Source organism: Balearica regulorum, chromosome 1 (assembly GCF_011004875.1).
Source record: "Balearica regulorum gibbericeps isolate bBalReg1 chromosome 1, bBalReg1.pri, whole genome shotgun sequence".
Classification (NCBI taxonomy): Eukaryota; Metazoa; Chordata; class Aves; order Gruiformes; family Gruidae; genus Balearica; species Balearica regulorum.
This window is the reverse complement of record NC_046184.1, coordinates 189,291,736-189,310,201: the sequence shown is the minus strand read 5'-3', so window position 1 is coordinate 189,310,201 and position 18,466 is coordinate 189,291,736. Positions and strand designations below refer to the sequence as shown.

The 18,466-nt window shown below is 36.1% G+C and overlaps 1 protein-coding gene across 2 annotated transcripts in view; it reads left to right on the top strand.

Annotated features, from left to right (window-relative positions):
* INTS6 (integrator complex subunit 6) overlaps positions 1-15,474 on the top strand; it is a 45,958-nt gene extending 30,484 nt beyond the window's left edge. The window contains exons 8-19 of one of the 2 annotated variants that reach the window (XM_075741912.1): positions 534-688; positions 3,513-3,665; positions 3,805-3,937; positions 4,455-4,549; positions 4,971-5,081; positions 6,717-6,932; positions 7,041-7,167; positions 8,466-8,608; positions 9,312-9,546; positions 10,294-10,665; positions 11,073-11,166; positions 14,935-15,474. In XM_075741912.1, the coding sequence (XP_075598027.1) occupies positions 534-688; positions 3,513-3,665; positions 3,805-3,937; positions 4,455-4,549; positions 4,971-5,081; positions 6,717-6,932; positions 7,041-7,167; positions 8,466-8,608; positions 9,312-9,546; positions 10,294-10,665; positions 11,073-11,166; positions 14,935-15,028 (1,928 nt within the window). In that variant the 3' untranslated portion in view covers positions 15,029-15,474. The remainder of the gene's footprint in view (positions 1-533; positions 689-3,512; positions 3,666-3,804; positions 3,938-4,454; positions 4,550-4,970; positions 5,082-6,716; positions 6,933-7,040; positions 7,168-8,465; positions 8,609-9,311; positions 9,547-10,293; positions 10,666-11,072; positions 11,167-14,934) is intronic. The other variant, XM_075741913.1, reaches the window with a different exon arrangement.
* Positions 15,475-18,466: the final 2,992 nt, after the last annotated feature.

Genomic DNA, 18,466 nt, shown 5'->3' with positions numbered 1-18,466 from the left:
CTTTACTGCATTAAACAACAAAGGATAAGCATATCAAGTGGCTGCGTTAAGAGTTAAAATAGGAAATACAACTATGCAGCCTTCTCATTCTAAATGGCTTAGCTAGGTCCCTCTTAGAATGTTACTTGGAAGTGTTTGTGGGATTTTTTTAATCCTGCTTTGCTGCAATAAAAAGTTAGTCCAGCAGTATTAGTCATGTGTATCAATTTTTTTTATGCATGGAGATTTGAAGTTTATCTGGTAATAATGATGGGAGGAGAAAGAAACTGATTATTATGAAGGGCTCCAGATAATTGACTTTCTCAGCTCTGATCCTGTAAGCAGTCAATGCTCACTTGGTTTCTTATAGTTTCTTGGGATTTTGCAGAAATGCTTACTGACAACTATCTGCTATTCTTAGAAATAATATTAACTGTAGGAACAGCTTCCCTGGGGGTATAGTTCTTAAACTCTTTGCAGAAGAGTATTGTTTTTAATACTCCTTTTTGAGTTTTAATGCTATTTTGACTCATAAAGCCTTTTTTCTTCTGTAGATGGGCAGGTGGATATATCTAGACCCTTTGGACCCCAACCTTGGCACAGCTGTCACAAACTTATTTATGTTAGACCAAACCCTAAAACTGGGGTTCCTATAGGTCACTGGCCTGTTCCTGAATCCTTTTGGCCAGATCAAAATTCTCCAACGCTGGTACGTACTGTAGTTTTATAAAGCAAAGGATTTGTGCATGGGGGGCATATTCCAGGATTTCCTATTCATTGATTTTTTTTTTTAAATCTTGAGTTACTTCATTGTAGCAAGAAAAAACATAAACCTGTGTTGCAGTTACCTTGGATAAATTACTGATAAGCAAATAATACTATGGGATTTGCTTTTTAGTAACTTTGAAGCATTAAGAAACTGCCTGTAGCACATTTATTTGTCGACCTAGTACATGCATGTAATGTTTCTGTTTGAACTTTGTTAAAATATCAAACCAGAAATAAAGTGGCACTTTGCTAATAGACTATCATATCCTATTAACTTGCAGATGGTATAGTAAGATCTTCCCAATTTTGAATCCTTGTGATAGTTCTGTCTTCGTTCTAGCAGGTGAATGTAATTTCATCTGCTGTTGTTCAGTGTAGCCATACCTTCAATTTATGCCAACTAGAGAAACTCACCTTATTTATTTTAAATACTATCCATAGAATTAATTTTGTGTTTTTTTCATAAAAGAATGTATTCCACTGCCTTTTGTTTGATCTGAACTAATCATCAGTATAGTGTAATGTATTTTTGTATTTCTGCTAATCTTTGAAAATCATTGAAGTAGAAATAATGCAGTTGTATAATTGTTCCCTATATGTCATGACGATTTTAATTGAATTTTTGTGGTTTTTTGATCTGAAACTAGTGTGCTGACTAGCAAACTCATTGAACTTTTAATAAATTTTATCTCCTTTGGAAAATAAAGTCCTCTGAAATACAGGTTGTTGAGGAGTGATACAAGTATGAAATTTTAGTCATATTTACAGGTTTGATATTGCTGGCATCTGCGGCCACATTCATTGAAGGATGTGGATGCCCTTCTGAACTACAAAGCAAGCTAGCATATATGAATAAAAGTAAATCTTCTATAGTCATTTAAAAACCAAAACATCATTGTGTACTGAATATCAAAAAGGTGCTCTGTAGGAAAACTGTCCGATGTACTCCTTGTAATCACTACCAATGGCATATCTACTGCCATTCACTGTGTAGAGTCAATATAGTTCATCTGCTACTGCGGATCTTGATTGAAATTGCTAAAATAGATCTTGACAAGTGAAGAGTTGTTCTAAATCTGCTAAAAAAATGAGATTGACTTACCTAAATTGCAAGAAGATGAGAAAAAAATCTCAATTGTAGCATATATAGCTCTCATAACCGCATAAGGCACTGGATTATTGCATGTGCAGCTAAATTCCTGTTGACATCAATTGAAATTCCACATTGAACCTTCCTTATGCAATGTTGGGGAGCTACGTTTGCTGGTAATGTTTCAAGACTTGTATTTCTGTACTGTTCTGAAAATACGGTGTTAAAACTTAGCATATGTTGTAACTCTTGTGTGCTTAAGAGTCCATAGTTAGATATTTTTCATTTCCTCCCTGTTACTTGATCCACAGTGGAGTTGTCTCAAACGGTCCTACCCCAAGTACTGTTTCATGTACTGTACGTAATGATACTATCAAGGCTTCCTTAAATGTGTATGAAAGTATGCTAATAATTATGTTGGCAGATCAACATGTAAATGGCTGCTCCCACTGCTCTGGGGTAAAAATAGTTCTGCTGTCCAGCCAAGGGTTATTGGACTTCTCAAGTCTTAGCATTCAACTTCTTTTGCAGCCTTTTTATTCCTAGTATAACTGCTTCATGGCTTGCTCAAAAACTCCACAACTCTTTATTGGAGGCATCTTCTTTGAAGAGAATTGCAGTCCTTCAGTTGGTTGGGTCTCCTGTTTTGTGTGCACTTGGACAGTACACCTTCCTCAGAGAGGAGACACTCAAGGCAAGACCAGCTCTGTGAGCAGATAACATTTGGGTGGCTCATCCTAAAAGGAAGAGGCTAGAGCTTATAGACATAGAAAAATTACTTTCAAGGTGAGGTGGTAGGAAGGTCCAAGAATCCCTGTGTTTCCCTAGCTCATCTTATGTATTTATTAGTTACCTCCTTATAAAGAGAGTAAATGGAAGGAGGCTTCCCAACTGAGCTCTTCTCCAGATTCTAGTGGCCTTGGAGAAGGCTCAGGGTAAGTATAAGAGTTTACATTCCTCTCCTGAAAACCCTTTGGTGGAAGACGTACAGCTCCAATTTTCATCACACACAAAAAAAATCAGCTTTCCCTATCAGCACAAGAAATTTCAAATATGTTTACTTATACTTGAAACTTGAGGCACAAAGGCCTTTTCCCTGTAATTAATAAAAAGATTAAAATCCAAACACTTGCTTGAAATAATTTTTCACAAGCCTAGTTAAAATGTGGCTTCTTCTAAAGCTTGTTTTTCCTGAATTCATGCTGCTCTTGGTCATTATAATTCAGTTTGAATTTTGTAACTGTTAAATTTGCCAAGAAGGAAGTGTGTTGGAGGAAGTCTGCAAGTGCAAAAGTACTTCTCTGGGGAATAAAACTGGGTATGCCCCACAGTAGCAATGAAGGTTTTTTTTTTTATTTTGTCCCCACTGGGATTTAGTTCCATTTGCAAAGTTTTTGTGTATATGGAAGAAGGTTTACTTGCATGCTGTTCTAGACTTACTAGGTAAAATAACTGGCATTTATTTAGAAAATAAGATTCCTTCAGATTTTAAGAGAGTGCTCACAAATTAATTGCTTAGAACTCATTAACAGAAAATACAAATCCTGTATTGAATAGGATAAGTATATACTTCAATAAGTCTGTTTTCAAAGAACCTGTGTTACTTTAGTTGTCGTAGCACAATTACTTTTTAATCGTTGTGCAGACTTACTAACAGTGGAATGCTTATGTTTAGCCACCTCGCACATCTCATCCTGTGGTGAAATTCTCCTGTACTGACTGTGAACCGATGGTCATTGACAAACTGCCTTTTGATAAGTACGAGTTAGAACCTTCACCACTGACCCAGTTTATCCTGGAGAGAAAATCCCCTCAGACCTGCTGGCAGGCAAGTAGAGTGCATGCTGAACTGAAGTTCTTTACAGAGTGCCGTTTTTCATAGATTTTATTCTATAATGAAAATAGGATGTAAAATTTCAGCACACAGTATTTTGGATTTACATACAATATAATGTGTTTTATTGCAGGTATATGTGAGCAATAGTGCAAAATACAGTGAACTTGGTCATCCTTTTGGTTACTTGAAAGCTAGTACAGCGCTGAATTGTGTGAATTTATTTGTGATGCCTTACAATTATCCAGTCCTCCTTCCACTGCTAGGTAAATACCACTTCATAAAAATTTTCTTAGGTGGTAGGCAATTGAAAAAATTGATCTCATCTAAATAGATTACTGCAATTAATGCTGGTATTAATCACACACCTGTAGAAAGGTAGAAAGTTGAGCAAAGTATTTGTCATCAGTAACTTGTTTCACTTGTCACCAATTGGCTGACCTTCATGACTCAGACTCAATGTGTCAGATGATTTATTTAATCATTATGCTTTCAGATATGCTTTGGTCTCACTTCTTTCATTATTTGAGGAGTTGTTTTTCCTAATCTGTTGTCTCAATTACCAATTCAATTTGATAAATGATTTATCAGGTTCCATCTTTTGGCTGCAGCATTAATCTTGTGTGTGCGCGTATATTTACTTTAGTTGTATATATGTTAAACTACATGTATTTAAGTATTGAGGAATTGGCATTTCTTTGAGAGTTTATTTTATTAGCAAAAAAGACGCTGTGCTGCTAGACATGCCTTTCATTTTGTCTCTTTTCTGTTTATAACCATTAGATGACTTGTTTAAAGTACACAAGGCAAAGCCTACGTTAAAATGGCGACAGTCATTTGAAAGTTATTTGAAGACAATGCCACCTTATTATCTTGGGGTAAGGTGACTTACTGTGTTAAAATTTCTATTTTATTATGTACCTATAGTTATCTTTCCACTATGGATGTATTCTCTATTTCAAGTAGAATAGATGTTAATTTAAGAGAGAATAGCTAAACTTCATGCATAATGATACTTACTGTTTTCACTGGAGTCCTGTAGAAGGCTTGAGACCTGAATGTTGTGAAAATTTCATCAGCTGTGACTCGTATATAAATATCTCTGTTAGTAATTGATTCTGTATGAATGGAGCAATGCTTTAAAACCACAACAAAAAATGCTGCCCTGAAAGTCTTTGGGTTTTGTCTTTTGTGACTTTGAGGACCTCAAGTTCTATTTGATATGGATACAATTAGTTGAAGTATGTATACAAAACTTGTAAAGTTAAATATGACTATGCAATATATTCCATGTTTCAGCCTTTGAAGAAAGCTGTGAGAATGATGGGAGCACCCAACCTTATAGCTGACAATGTGGAATATGGACTTAGTTACAGTGTCATTTCATATCTCAAAAAGTTGAGTCAGCAGGTAATGTTGAAGCAAAAGAGCAGTAAAAGCTTATTCTAATATCAGGATAATCTTAAAATACTCAAGTTCAATGGCTTTGAAGGAAAAAAGAGCAGAAAGATCAAGTTAATACCTTCTGATAAGCAATTAGCAAAAAAAGCATTTTAGTTTTATGAATTAAAGGAAAATTTAACATTTAAATGTAGACTTTATAGACTGGACTATAAAGATAGATATGGAGGTACATATTGATTTATTTTTTATTTAAGGAGCATTTTTACTTGTACAGACAGTAACATACTTTTGTCCAAAAGAAAACATGTTGTATTACCTTAAATATTAAAGATGTTCTAGTATTTTTTTCAGAAAATAGAGATTTGTACTTTGTGCTTTTGAATCAGAAAGTGTCCTTTCTTTGGCTTGTGAAATGAAACTGAAAGTGTTCAGTAAATATAAAGTAAACTGACATAATTCATAATCTCAAATAAGGATACAGATGTAGAAGTGTCAAGTGACCTTTTGAAACTGTTGACTGTGTTTAGAATAGTGCCCATATCTTTGACTAGTCTCCTGCACCAGCTAAAGCATTTCTGCCCTGCTACCTCCACTTTTATTTTGTTGAACTGTGCATGTTAAGCTTTCTTGTTCAAGGTAATAAAATAATGCAGTAGGCTTGAAACTTCAAGAAACAGTAGTGGAAGTACTTGTAACTTAGCTACAAGTTCTTATGGACCAGCTTTTTCCTAAAGCATTAATATAAATGATTATTTGAGGAAGCAAACCTCTTGAAGCTTACACTATATCCTATTAAATCATAGTCATATTGCTCAGTATTCTGTAAAGTGAACTAATCTCTCAGTTTAGATATCTTAGACTCCTAAAATGTAATGACATGCACGGCAAATTATACTTAAAGCTTTTCGAACTTCTGTAAGGCTCTGCCAGTAGAGAGACAGTGTTCTTAATAAGTATGTATGCAGATTTTGAGTAGTCTATAAATTTATGTGAAACAGCAAAATCAACATTGGCAGGTTTATTTCTAAATTATTTTTGGCTCTTTGTTCAACTGTATTCTGCCAAAAAGCTGGTGTTTATGAACATGTTTAGTTTTTGTACAACTCATAATATTGGGGGTTAGGTCTGTCTAGTCAAACAGAATCAGGTATTATCATGTATTTTATATTTATTAATGTTACAACTATTTGTGTTGAGCTTTTAAAAAATTGATACCATTGTGTGACTGATCGCAACTATAGTTGTGGGAGAATCGGTCTTTTGAGAGTTATAGTGTTTAGCCATTAATGTAGAAAGCAGTCTATGTGAGTACAGGTAGATTTGCAGAGAATTACTAGTCAAATTATGGCATTTTATGAAAATAAAAGCATTGCATGCATATTGGTGCTTAGATACCATAATGGGCAGCAGAGGAGAAATATGCAGAAGACCTAGGCACAGACTGTTCACTATATTTGAAATTGTAGTAAGCATTAAGTGGTTATGTATTAAGCACTCCTTAAGCACTGAGCCTGGTTATGGTCGTCATAGTGTATTAGCACATTGTTGAATCTTCTAGGTAGGAATTTAAAATGAATAAGTCTGACTAATCCTTTTAAGAGCATATTGTCAATTTTATTTATTTATTTATTTCAAATTAAGGCCAAAATAGAGTCCGATAGAGTCATTGGCTCTGTAGGCAAAAAGGTAGCGCAAGAGACTGGAATTAAGGTCAGAAGCAGATCACACAACCTGTCTATGGCACATAGGAACGATTTTCAACATCTGCTACAGGGGATTACTGGGGAAATTCCTCATAGACCTCTAGACCTCAATATGAAGGAGTATGCTGGGTTCCAAATAGCTTTGCTGAATAAGGTAAGCACCACTGTGTGTAATGTTGTTATTTTCAATATACTTCCATTGAAATGCTAGATATTGTTTCATACGTGGTATTAATTGGAACTTTATTTACTGGAACCATAGGATTTGAAACCTCAGACTTTTAGAAATGCTTATGACATACCCAGAAGAAATCTTTTGGATCAATTAACGCGAATGAGATCTAATTTACTGAAGAGTACTCGCAAGTTCCTCAAAGGACAAGATGAAGGTTAGATAACAATTTATTTTTTGCCTAACTGTCATATGATTGGTACTAAAAAAAAAAATGAAGACTGTAACAAATAGCGTAGTTCTTAAAACTTAGTGGATGTCTGATAATGCTATTAAACTGCATGGGTTTTGGGATTCCCGCCCCCCCCCCCCCCAAACTTACTGGAAGAAAAACTGGCAAGGATAGAGAAGATGTGGATTCACTGCTCTGTCCTTTAGTCCATATGAGGAGACTTGGGCTTTTACATAAGGTTCTTTGTTCACTGTTTTTTTCCAACTTTCATGATATATCTGAGAAAAAAATCACAGGTTAGCTCTGAACATTACGCTCTCTCCATTAAAGTGGATTGTGAGCAGAGGAAAAGTAAGCTTGCTCACTGGGTGCTGCCAGTGTGATTCTTTTGCCCTTTAGGCCAACAGCAAATAGTTCAGTAATCTGCTAATTTATTCCTTTACCTTTCTACTGTGTCTTCTGGCAGTGCTTTATGGCATCTTAACAAACAGAAGATGATAAAATAAGTGGAGAAAATGAGAAGGGCAATGCAAGTGAAAGTGTGTGAAAGTGACAGTAGTCCTGTCACTACTTAGGTCAGATTACATTATCACTTGATCACAGATGTTAATGTGAAATGCAGAGAAATTGCTCTTTGGGGAGGGGGTTAAACCACATAATTTTTATGTTAGGTTTGTGGGGTTTTTTCTTGCTGTTCTGCTAGTGTATGTTTTGTTTGATCACAGGCTTGACAACTTTAAATTCATAAGAAGTTTAGAATCGGGTCCTGTGGATTTTAATAACTTGTTGATTCCAATGGTGAAAAATCACCATTGCTTTGGAAAAATGCTAGTTTCCACAATTAAATTTTGGGTGGCTAGAATCTGGTAGACTTATGTCAAAGCTGTACGCAGCGTGGCATTACTACTTTGTATTCATGTAGCTTTTGTTTGTAGTAATGTTTTAGTTATTTGTTCCCAGTCTCAGTTTTTTCACCTATCTACCCTGTTAAAAACTTACGGGACCCACTGGAAAACTAAGAGCCATGCATGACAACTATCACTTATTTCCATGTTGTAATGATAAATACACAAGAAACATACTGATTGGTTTAAGCAAGTTTTCTGCACTCAAAACATGATGTTATAAATACTGATTAGGCAAGAATAATGGTGAGTTTTGCATGTCTATTTTGATAACGCATTTGATAAAAGACTTGAAAACTGGAGGTTTGAAGTGGATATAGACTAAATTCTCATAAGGTGAGCAGTGTCATATGTTAATAAACCCTTCTGTTATGATAGATCAAGTTCACAGTGTACCTATAGCACAAATGGGAAACTACCAGGAGTATCTAAAACAAATACCTTCTCCGCTCCGAGAGCTTGATCCTGATCAACCACGAAGGCTCCATACATTTGGCAATCCATTCAAATTGGACAAAAAGGTGACTTTTTCTGTAATGCTTTAAAAAAAAAAAAAAGTGTTGTTGTGAGTGTGTGCGCTGCTGATTAGACCATTCAAAGAGCAGTGTCTTGGAGAAACACTTTGAAATATTTGGACAAGTGCTGCTTACAAGAAAGTCTCTTGGATGTTTTTCTGTAAGTAGTATCCTATGGAGGGCAGTGTTTATTGGAAACCAGTATTATGCCTCTGAGTTGTATTATAAGCAAAATAGGCTTGTTGCTGTAGTATAGCTAATACCTAATCAAGTTTCCTTTACCAAACTTCCCCTGTGAAAAGCTTCCAGTAACTTTGAGAGCACGGACTCTCCCTTTTGACCAAATTGCTCTTGGACTTGACCAAATTACCAATATAATGGTCTTTTAGATGGTCTTTTAAATGTTTGAGTCATTTTTGCAATTACTGAAAAGGAAATTTCACAGCCCACTCAGTTGTCTAACTTGGCAGGCCGTTGGATAAGGGCTCTAAGCGCCTTGGTTTAGTCTAGGAAGGATTTGATATTGATATTTAATATTCTCCCCTATTACTTTGTTCAACAGTTGACAATTCAGTGCGCAATGGCATGTAATACATAATAGCCTTATACGTGGTAAACATCATCATAACATCAAAGCATTCATTGTATTTTATATATTTTTTGGTTTTGGCTTAAAGTTTAACACTTCTCTCCATTAAATTAATTACAGGGAATGATGATAGATGAAGCAGATGAATTTGTATCAGGACCTCAAAATAAACATAAAAGACCTGGAGAGCCAAATATGCAAGGGATTCCAAAAAGACGACGTTGTATGTCCCCCCTGCTCAGAGGTCGACCGCAAACTCCTCCAGTTGTGAATAACCACATTGGAGGAAAAGGGCCACCGACACCTATCACACAAGCACAGCCTGACCTTGTTAAACCTATTCCTATTCACAAAAGTAAGTGAATCTTCATCATCTTAGAGAGTTTGGGTTTTAATTTATGCAAAAAGTTGTTTATGTAGAAATACCATTGACTGATTTCCCAAATATGGCATTTTAACCCTCATTTTTTGAAAATGAAGTATTGAAGTGTGCGTCTGGGTCAATTACAGAAAGAGTGAATATAGTCCTTCAGACAGAAGTCTCTTTCATATGAACTTCCCAGTATAAACAATGTATTTCCTGTATTAAATGAGGAGACAATGTAAACAGTCAGAAGGATGTTCTTCCTTTGCCTGGGAATTCAGATGCTCCAAAAGTATCACAACATGAAGTTAATTTGGATTTTGCTGTAGGGCAGTGAATTCATTTCCCTTAGTGTGGAGCTGAGGTGCTGTATAAGTCTTGGTCACTGTTAAGCACTAAAGTAAACTTTATCAGCTCAATTCAATGAGGACAGACAAGCATGCCATAAAAGTGTATTTTACAGGTGCTTTTGATGGTAGTCCATATAGCAATTTCCCTTTTCATATAAGGACTATACCTGTGATTTTATTTTTTTTTTAAAGCCATTAATTGCCAGGAGATACAGTAATGTGCTCAGTGTTACAACCTACAGACACGTTTTCTTATGCCTAGCATGTACAGTAGACCATACAAGCTGGAGCATAGCTCTACAAGAGTTTAATACTGAACTGACTCATTGACTTCTATCAGATGATAAAGAATGTGAAACTGGCAAGTGTAATCTTTGGTTTTTTTCAGCATCAGAAACAAATAATGAGGTTACAGTGGATGATGTGATTGAGAATCATGTTACAGACCCACTTTCATCAGACATTTTCCCAAATACTGTGGACTCAGAATTTTCAATGTCCTCTTCTCCATTCAATTCATTGGATCGACCGGCAGCTCCTGCAGAGGATGTAGGCCATGAACATTTACAGAATAACTTGAATGTTGATGGGTTTTTGGAGAATCATGAGGAATCAGGTAGTGAAGAACAAAGTACCGAAGAGAACGTGCCAATGTCTTCACCAAGCAAAGGGAAAAAACAAGTGCATTGCAGAAGTTCCAGAGAGATTAACATAGAGCTAAGAGCACAAATTATGAAAGAGATCCGAAAACCAGGAAGGAGTAAGTATACCAAATCTTTCTTTCAGATGATTGATATGAGAGCTAGACAAAGAGTTCATATTAGAGCTGAGAAGATTTGTTTTAAAACCTCTGCCAAAAACTTTATGGATGAGTGATTAAACATTGCTATACCTATCAGTGTTCATAAAAGTAATGAGTTTTATATTACCAGTATTAAAATTAGCTTGTTAGGTGTTCCAGTAATATCCTCAACTTGCAGTATCCAGTGTTTTTTAACGTTAGTGTTCGTTAAACAGTATGTCATTGCTACGAGCCTGGTTGGTAGGAGGTAGGTCCTAAAAACTTACAAAAGCTGAATGAAACTCTTGCATTTCACTGAGATCTATTACAACAGATACCTGTAGAGGCATTTCTTAAGTAACTGTGATTTTGCTCTTCTCTTTAAGAGTATGAAAGAATCTTCTTTTTACTGAAGCATGTACAAGGAAGCTTACAAACCCGACTGATATTTTTACAAAATATTATTAAAGAAGCTTCAAGGTAGGTAACTCTATTGTATTATACATAAATTATTACAGTTGTATTATAAAACTGCGCAGTCTACTGCCATACTTGACAACCATGCAGTTCTTTTTTTGAAACTTGCCACACAATGCTTTGCGCTGCAAGAAAATAATTCCCTAGAAAAAAGCAGAACCACATAAACTTCCTGATATGTGTTGTTTGCACAAGCTTACCTTTTTGCCTCAGATTTTGTCTTAAAAATATTAGCAACTGTAACTGCCAAATAACCATAAATGTAGATGGGCAATGGTATAGAAAGAGAAGGTAACTTTAGAAAATAATTCAGGCTCCGAAGTTCAAGTGTGAGCGTACTGCTAATTTGAAGAACTGATGGAACTGCATATTACTATGAATTAGGCTTTCAGAAGCAATTGAAATTCATTATTCTGCATCAACTCAAAATTTTGTCCTAAAAATAGTTTTGAGATCCCTGTATGCTCCATAAAGGTATGTCTCTGCTCTTCAGATTTATTTCCTTCAGAGATATTGTAATCCTGGCTGAGGCTGCGGAAATGGGAGGTAGTTTGTCACTGGAGTAGAGAGACTTGCTGAGGATTTAAACCCTCTATTGTTAATCCAGGTAGAAATGGTTCCTTACAGCATCCTTAGACTGACCATACTTGCTTAGCCTTCTACATGTTGACTAAGAGGAAAGAAAGGAGAAACATGTAATTATGATTGGAACCAATAGTGTTTGAGTTGAAGTGAACTAATAATTCCAGCATCTTGCTTGGGTCATAAATATAACTGTAACTTTGAGGCTTATTTCAGAAGCTGTTGCTCCTAGAGTCTGTGGGGTTGGAATATTTGTGCCTCTAAAATTAGGCTCTTTAGATCATCTGTAATTCTCATTTCTGTTGTACAGCCTCCCTGTTCCAGTTATCTGGAGTTGACTCTCACTACAAATTTGGCAGTGGTTGAGTGTTGCTGTTGGATGCATCAGAATTAAATCCTGTCTCTCACCATAGCCAACAGTTTTCTGTATCTACTGTTGGAAAAAGTTGGCAATTCTGTTTCTCTTGACTGTTGTTAAACTTTAAATTTTATTGGTTTGCGTGTAGGAACAGCTTAATCTTTCTCCTTCCTCTTCTCTCCTAGGTTAGATTTTTGTAGTGTGCTCACTTTATCCACTTGGATAACACTGCCTACAACCCCTATGCAGTTCTCTGCTGCTTTCCTTATCCAGGCAAGCTATCGCATTTGACCAAGGTTCCTTGCTCTCTGCAGGAAACACCTCTAGGCTCTCCAGAGTTGTCAAGATAGTTTTGGTTTGTGAACTGATAGCTGACTTTTGCAATGCCACGGAATGCAATTCAAATTTGGGATGCCTGCTCTCTTTCCCTGCTCCAAGGAGCTTTTGAAAATTTTTGAAAATGCTTTTGAGCATTTCGGAAACAAAGTATGTGTTTAAAAACAGTCCCCATTAAATTCTGGACATTAATCCACTAGAGAGGTGTGAGGGGAGAGGAGGATTTATAAAACAATCCACAGTTTTCAGCTTGGAAAGTGATTGCCCCACAGTTCCTCTTCTGATAGCAGAAAAATTATCACTTCTGCCTCTAGAAGTCAAGGTGAGGTAGACAATGGATCATTTTTTTTTCTTCCAGTTGATTATGAAAATAGTAAGGATGAGGAGATACCGCATCTCAATTTCAAATCCTTAGCTATTTCTATTCTGACAAAAACTTTTATGCTTAGTGATACATATTTGGCTCAGCCTGGATGAGTAGTATTAGTGCTTAAAAGGAGTCCTTACAGAACACAAGACATGACTTCCCATGGATGCACAAAATGAAGAGTTATTTAGAAAAGGGCTGAAAGGAATTAGCCTATGTAGTGGAGAGGTCTTCAGTATTTCTGGAGTTGGCATAGCAATCCATTTATGGTCCTAGCACTAAGAGTAAGTGGGGGTTTTATATTTTCTGCTAAATAGTCTAGAGCAAAAGCTGACAAAACACAGATCAACATTCTCCAAATAAACCAACTTCTCAATATTAGAAATTCAGTTCCCTTTTGTTCTTCAAATTAAGAGCTTTAAGCTATTAATACACATAGCAAAGCCCGAACTGTGTACCAAGACAAAATGCTGAGTAATACCCACTTGTGATAAAAGTGCTGGCAAGGATTAATGCAACCAATTTCAAAACAATAATGAAGCTTTATGCTCAATAGCTAGAACTACTGAAGGATGTTTTATTATTACAGGTACAGTTGAATTAGAGTCAATGCTTAATTCTGTTGATTACAATATTAATTAATTTAGTAAATTTATTCTGTTGCTTTGAAAAAATATTATTTGCCGTAGGGTTCAGCATTTGGAAAAGAACTTTCAGTGAGATGTACTGAAGGGCTTGCCATAGTGCACTGTAAACCTGAATTCTTGTGCCAACAGTAATGTTGAGAATAGTTAGCAATGTGGTTTTTGCACACCTTCAACCAGGTTTTAAGTTCTAGGAAATGTCTGTTGTTAACTTGTACAGCTGTTTCAGAGGGGCTTGAAGGTATTTGGGAAAGTAACATTGCCCAGTCACTTGCAGAGAATATGAGCATGTTAAATTTTCACTAGGATTGTATTATAGTAAAGCACTTTGCTATTAACTTAAATAATTTTACTTTTACTAGAGGGAATGAGAAGGAATAATTATCTGTTTCCCAGGTTAATACTTTTCAACAAGCAGGGAGCAGTTGTGAAAGCAATGAGGAAGAATGGAGGGGAAGTAGTACTTGAAATGTGGGATTTCTGTGGGGTTACTGAGGAGAACTGTGATGAGAAGATTGGGTAAGGGCCCAGAGCATGGGTATTCAATGAGGTAGTAAGTGGCTGGAAATGGGAGCTTGCTTCCCCATAGTCAAGCTGGGATTGTGGGGAGTTCTGTGGGCTGGGAATTAGGGCAGATACCATGTTTCCGTGGGCCGAGAACATGGACTGGGAGGCATGGCTGGGGCTAGAGGCTTTTCCTGGGATTCAATAAGGTCATAGTCCAGAATAGTGCCATGGTGAGAAAGTGTGTGATCTTTTCATTGCTGCTTGTCTTTGAGTATGCGTATGGCTGCCAAAGCATCGGTCAGAAGTGGCTTCTCAGAAGCAGAAACGTTGCAAGGGGGAGGGCTAGCTGGAAACAGCAAGGAGCTGTGTGCGCTGAGGCAGGGGTGTAAGCAAAGGTGACAAAATGATCTGCTCTTCACATTTATGTAATCAATATGGAATAGAACGGCGGAGACTCCAGGTATGGATTATGTCTGTATTTTCTTTAATTTTTTTCTTAAACTTTTAATTTTTATTTTCTTGTCAGGAAATCTGCTCTACACTGCCTAATGGCTATTCCTTCACCAGTACCAACTTCACTTAACTTTTGTGAATGTCCCATGAAGGCATGCAAATCCTCTCTAAAAGCTGTTGCCAACTTTAGGATTATAGTTCTTTGGCATATATTTTATTTCTGCACTTCAGAACTTTACTTCTGGAAACAGCAAACACTTAACTCTTCTTTTCCTGGCTTTCTGAGGGCTGAGTGATGTTCAGCAACATGCTAGAATATACTGTAGTAAGAATAGTTTTGTTTTCTCTCATTAAATGGAAAAGCAAGTTAGTAGTTTACCAGAACTTTAGGAGAACAGCATATATACCTCATCATGCACTGGACTGAAAATAATAACTGAAGTTTCCAGGGTTCAGTAAAACTTTTGTGAACAACATCTCATGTATTATTATGCATCCATTATTATGCTTTCTTTTAAATACAGGTTTAAAAAACGAATGCTGATAGAACAGCTTGAGAGTTTTCTGGAAGAAATCCATCGCAGATCCAATCAGGTCAACCATATCAACAGCAGCTAAGAAACACTGCACACAAGAGAAAGCCACAGCAGGGCACTGCTGTCCTTACTTGCATTCATTTTTGACATGCACTCTTATCTCAAGTGTCTATACCTGAAAGAATGAGAAGCTGCTCTATAAAATGATGAGAAAAGTATCCATCATGGTTTTTTTTCCCTTCACTTCTGTTATTTTTGTAATGTGAAAAATATCACAAAAACATTTTTATTTAACTAAATGGAGAACTTCTTGCTTGTCATGGACTTAAGTGTCACTTTCCCTCAGGTTCTATTTTTCTTAATCCAACCTTCAAAACTATCACCTCTTAAGGTTGAACTTTGCCAAAAAGTTGCTTTGTAATTTTCAAAAAAAAAAAAAAAAAGCACATACATTAAACAAGGTAATGTTTTGTATATACAGTTATTTTGGATATATTATTGTAAGTTGTATAAATGTATTTTGAAAAATATTTAAGAAAAGCACTTTTGTTATTCCATCAATAAAAGCTCTATTTTAATCTTTGTGTAGGATTGAGTACAGTTTTTTATTGGGATGGTTCATTTTGCCTTCCCTTTCCAGAGCTTCTGTGTTCTAGTAGCAGTGTCAAAGAATGAAGAGCAGTTTTGTATGACTGGATATTCTGTTCTTAATCAGAGAATGAGTGGAAGGAAGCTAATGCTGAATTGCAGCTATGGTATGATGATACCCTGTGTCCTTGTGTACTTCGTGCTTCGCTATTTGGTGACTAGCATAACAAACTGATGTACTGTATGCACATCCACATCAACGACAAACCTCACAGTTTTATGAGGACACAATATAGTAAAGCAGGGGTGAGTAGCCTTTGAAGAATGCTGCACAGAGCTTTTATATGTTTTTACATGTTTACAAATGCAGGAACAGCCAGAAGGTGCTGCTTCTAGGACACAAAATATCACTGAATGCTTTATTGGCCATGCCTTTCATCTGCGCTAGATGCTCCTAACTTCTGGAAAACTTTGATTCAGTGGGAGCAGCTCGCCTCTGATGCTTTTCCTAGGAATCAGTTGTTTACAGTCTTCCCCCAAAATCTTCACGGGCCTGGATTTCTGGTGTTTGTACCATGAGTTGCTGAATCTTGTACTAAAACACTCATTGTATCCCAACTTTTGTCAGGATGCTGAAAAAAGGATGCTTTTAACCTCATTCAGCGTTTTTCAGGAATATCCATTCTATGCTGTGTTCATTTAAAAAAAAAAGTGCAATAAAAGGTAGTAAAGGCAGTACTACTACCTTTTTTTGGCAGTAATATTTGGTCACCAACTGAGTGGGTATTTCTGCTTCCTACCTGTTCTGTCAGTTTTGAAACAGCCTCTCAACTTGATTTCTTTTTCACAGCATTTTGCTGCTTGCTTGTTACCTTACTGTCTCAGTTGGATTATATCTAAGTCTGGGACCACACTGAACTGCCGTTTTGTTCTTAAGTTGGAGTTTTTTGGTTTTTGTGGGGTTTTTTTAGTACAGGGAATTAAAGTTGGTCTTGAAAAATAACTTATCACAGTTTTCTTCTGGGATGCTTTCTTTCAGATGACCTGCACACTCAGCAACAGTCAAGCTGACTTTAGCCATGATGAAGTTAAGCGGAAGCTGTTGGCCAATATTAAACATTCAGTGGCAAAATATATTTGCTTTTTCCTCAAATGTTTATATACTTACTATGTTTGCTGTAGCTGTGGTGCTAATGATTCCTAGACAGCTGTAAGTTTCCAGTAGTGTGTACAAAGTAATAAGGTAATGGAGGACTTGCTCACTCTCTAAACCAGTGTTTTAATAAATACATATAAAGTAGCCTTTAATTTCACTGAAGGAAAGCTCACCATAGAAGGAACAGAAGACAATGTATTTGTCTAGTGTTTATAATGAAGGATTTGTAACTCTTCCTATAAAGAGTACTGAACCTGTAAATGAAAACAATATTAACATTATTTCAGTTTGGGACCACATTTTCAAAGTGTAGTACAGTTTAAATACATAAATTAAGCATGGAACTAGCAAATATGGGATCTTTCATTGCTTGTAGGGAAAAATTTACTGCAACTGCATGCTTGCCTTAGAATAATTTGAACATTTCTGTGTTAAAAAGGCCTTTCCAAATAGTTGGAAACTGGCGAAAACCTGATGCTTACCCAAACCATTGGCTAAAGAATCACTTTTGAACTAAGCAAAACAAAGCCTAAATTTATTCGTGTTGACATTGTAGTTACGGAAGAGATAGTTACAATCCCTTGACTGAAATCACTCTGACTGAATTTGTGGTTCAGTTGTTTGTATTACTGTTAGCTTGCCTGTCCTTCAAAGAGGATGTGTTCAAAACTGAAATTCTGATTAAAAATTCTGAACTTTTTTTTCAGTTATTTCAGACAGAGTTATGTTGCTTTAAGTCTTGGAAAAATGTATTTCTGCTATTACTAGAAGACTGATGCAGTGAAGACTTTTGGTCTACATGGAGATAAATTGTGAGCTTTATGGGGATACTAAGTTTTAAGTACATCTAATTAGGTTAAAAGTAGATCTTGTTTACCCTTTCCCCTTTTCATACCTGAAGAACTTCAGTCATTAAGTCTGAACAAACAATTCTTTTGAATGTTTTCAGTTTTCACTTTTTGCAGTAAAAAACTTAGATTACAAAAATGTACTTCTGATTTTGAGTTGATTGGAAGGTATGTATTTTGTTATGCTTCATATAAAAATCCTATTTCCTTCCTATTTATATACTTTATAATTTACTGTAAACTCAGCAATTCTATTCACAGAAATCACACTTGTTCTTGATCCTGAAGGGTCTGTGGCTCTGGTTGCATAGATCAGATTTTAGTGCCCTTTTTTTTAAATCTGCATTTGCTAAGTGAAAATGTATTTATTCACTGAACAATCATTAGATTGCCAAAGCATATTTAAAACAAAACCCCCACCAAGGTAGTGCTTTTCCCTTTAAAAAGATGGGTTTGCATTTTGGTCAAAATGTAAGATACACGTTTTTAAAGCAGTGTTACCTACACAGATATTCACCAACTAAGATAACAAGGTGTGTTGCTTGGAAGCAGATAAGGAAAATTATTCTCCTTGGTCTTCTTGCCAGGCCCTGGTGTTTTACTGAACCCTATAAATGGCTATATGTTCCCTGGAAATCTAAATGGGCATGACCGTAGTTAGAGAGAAACTTGGTGGTTTGAAGGAATTTTAGGAAAATACTTAAGATGCAAATTTACTGCATTGCTAATGGTAAAGGTTGTTAGAGATGGCCTGATGCTTTGAAGGAGCAAACACCTGCTGAATGGTGCATAATGAATTCTTTATTATTGCCAAGGAGCTATATGGTGTTTTCTTTTGGCAGATATTCTGGAGTAACTTCTGTGATTGGACATCTGAAATGAGACTATAGTCTAATGCTGAAGCCAAAGGAGCACTGCTTCATCCTTT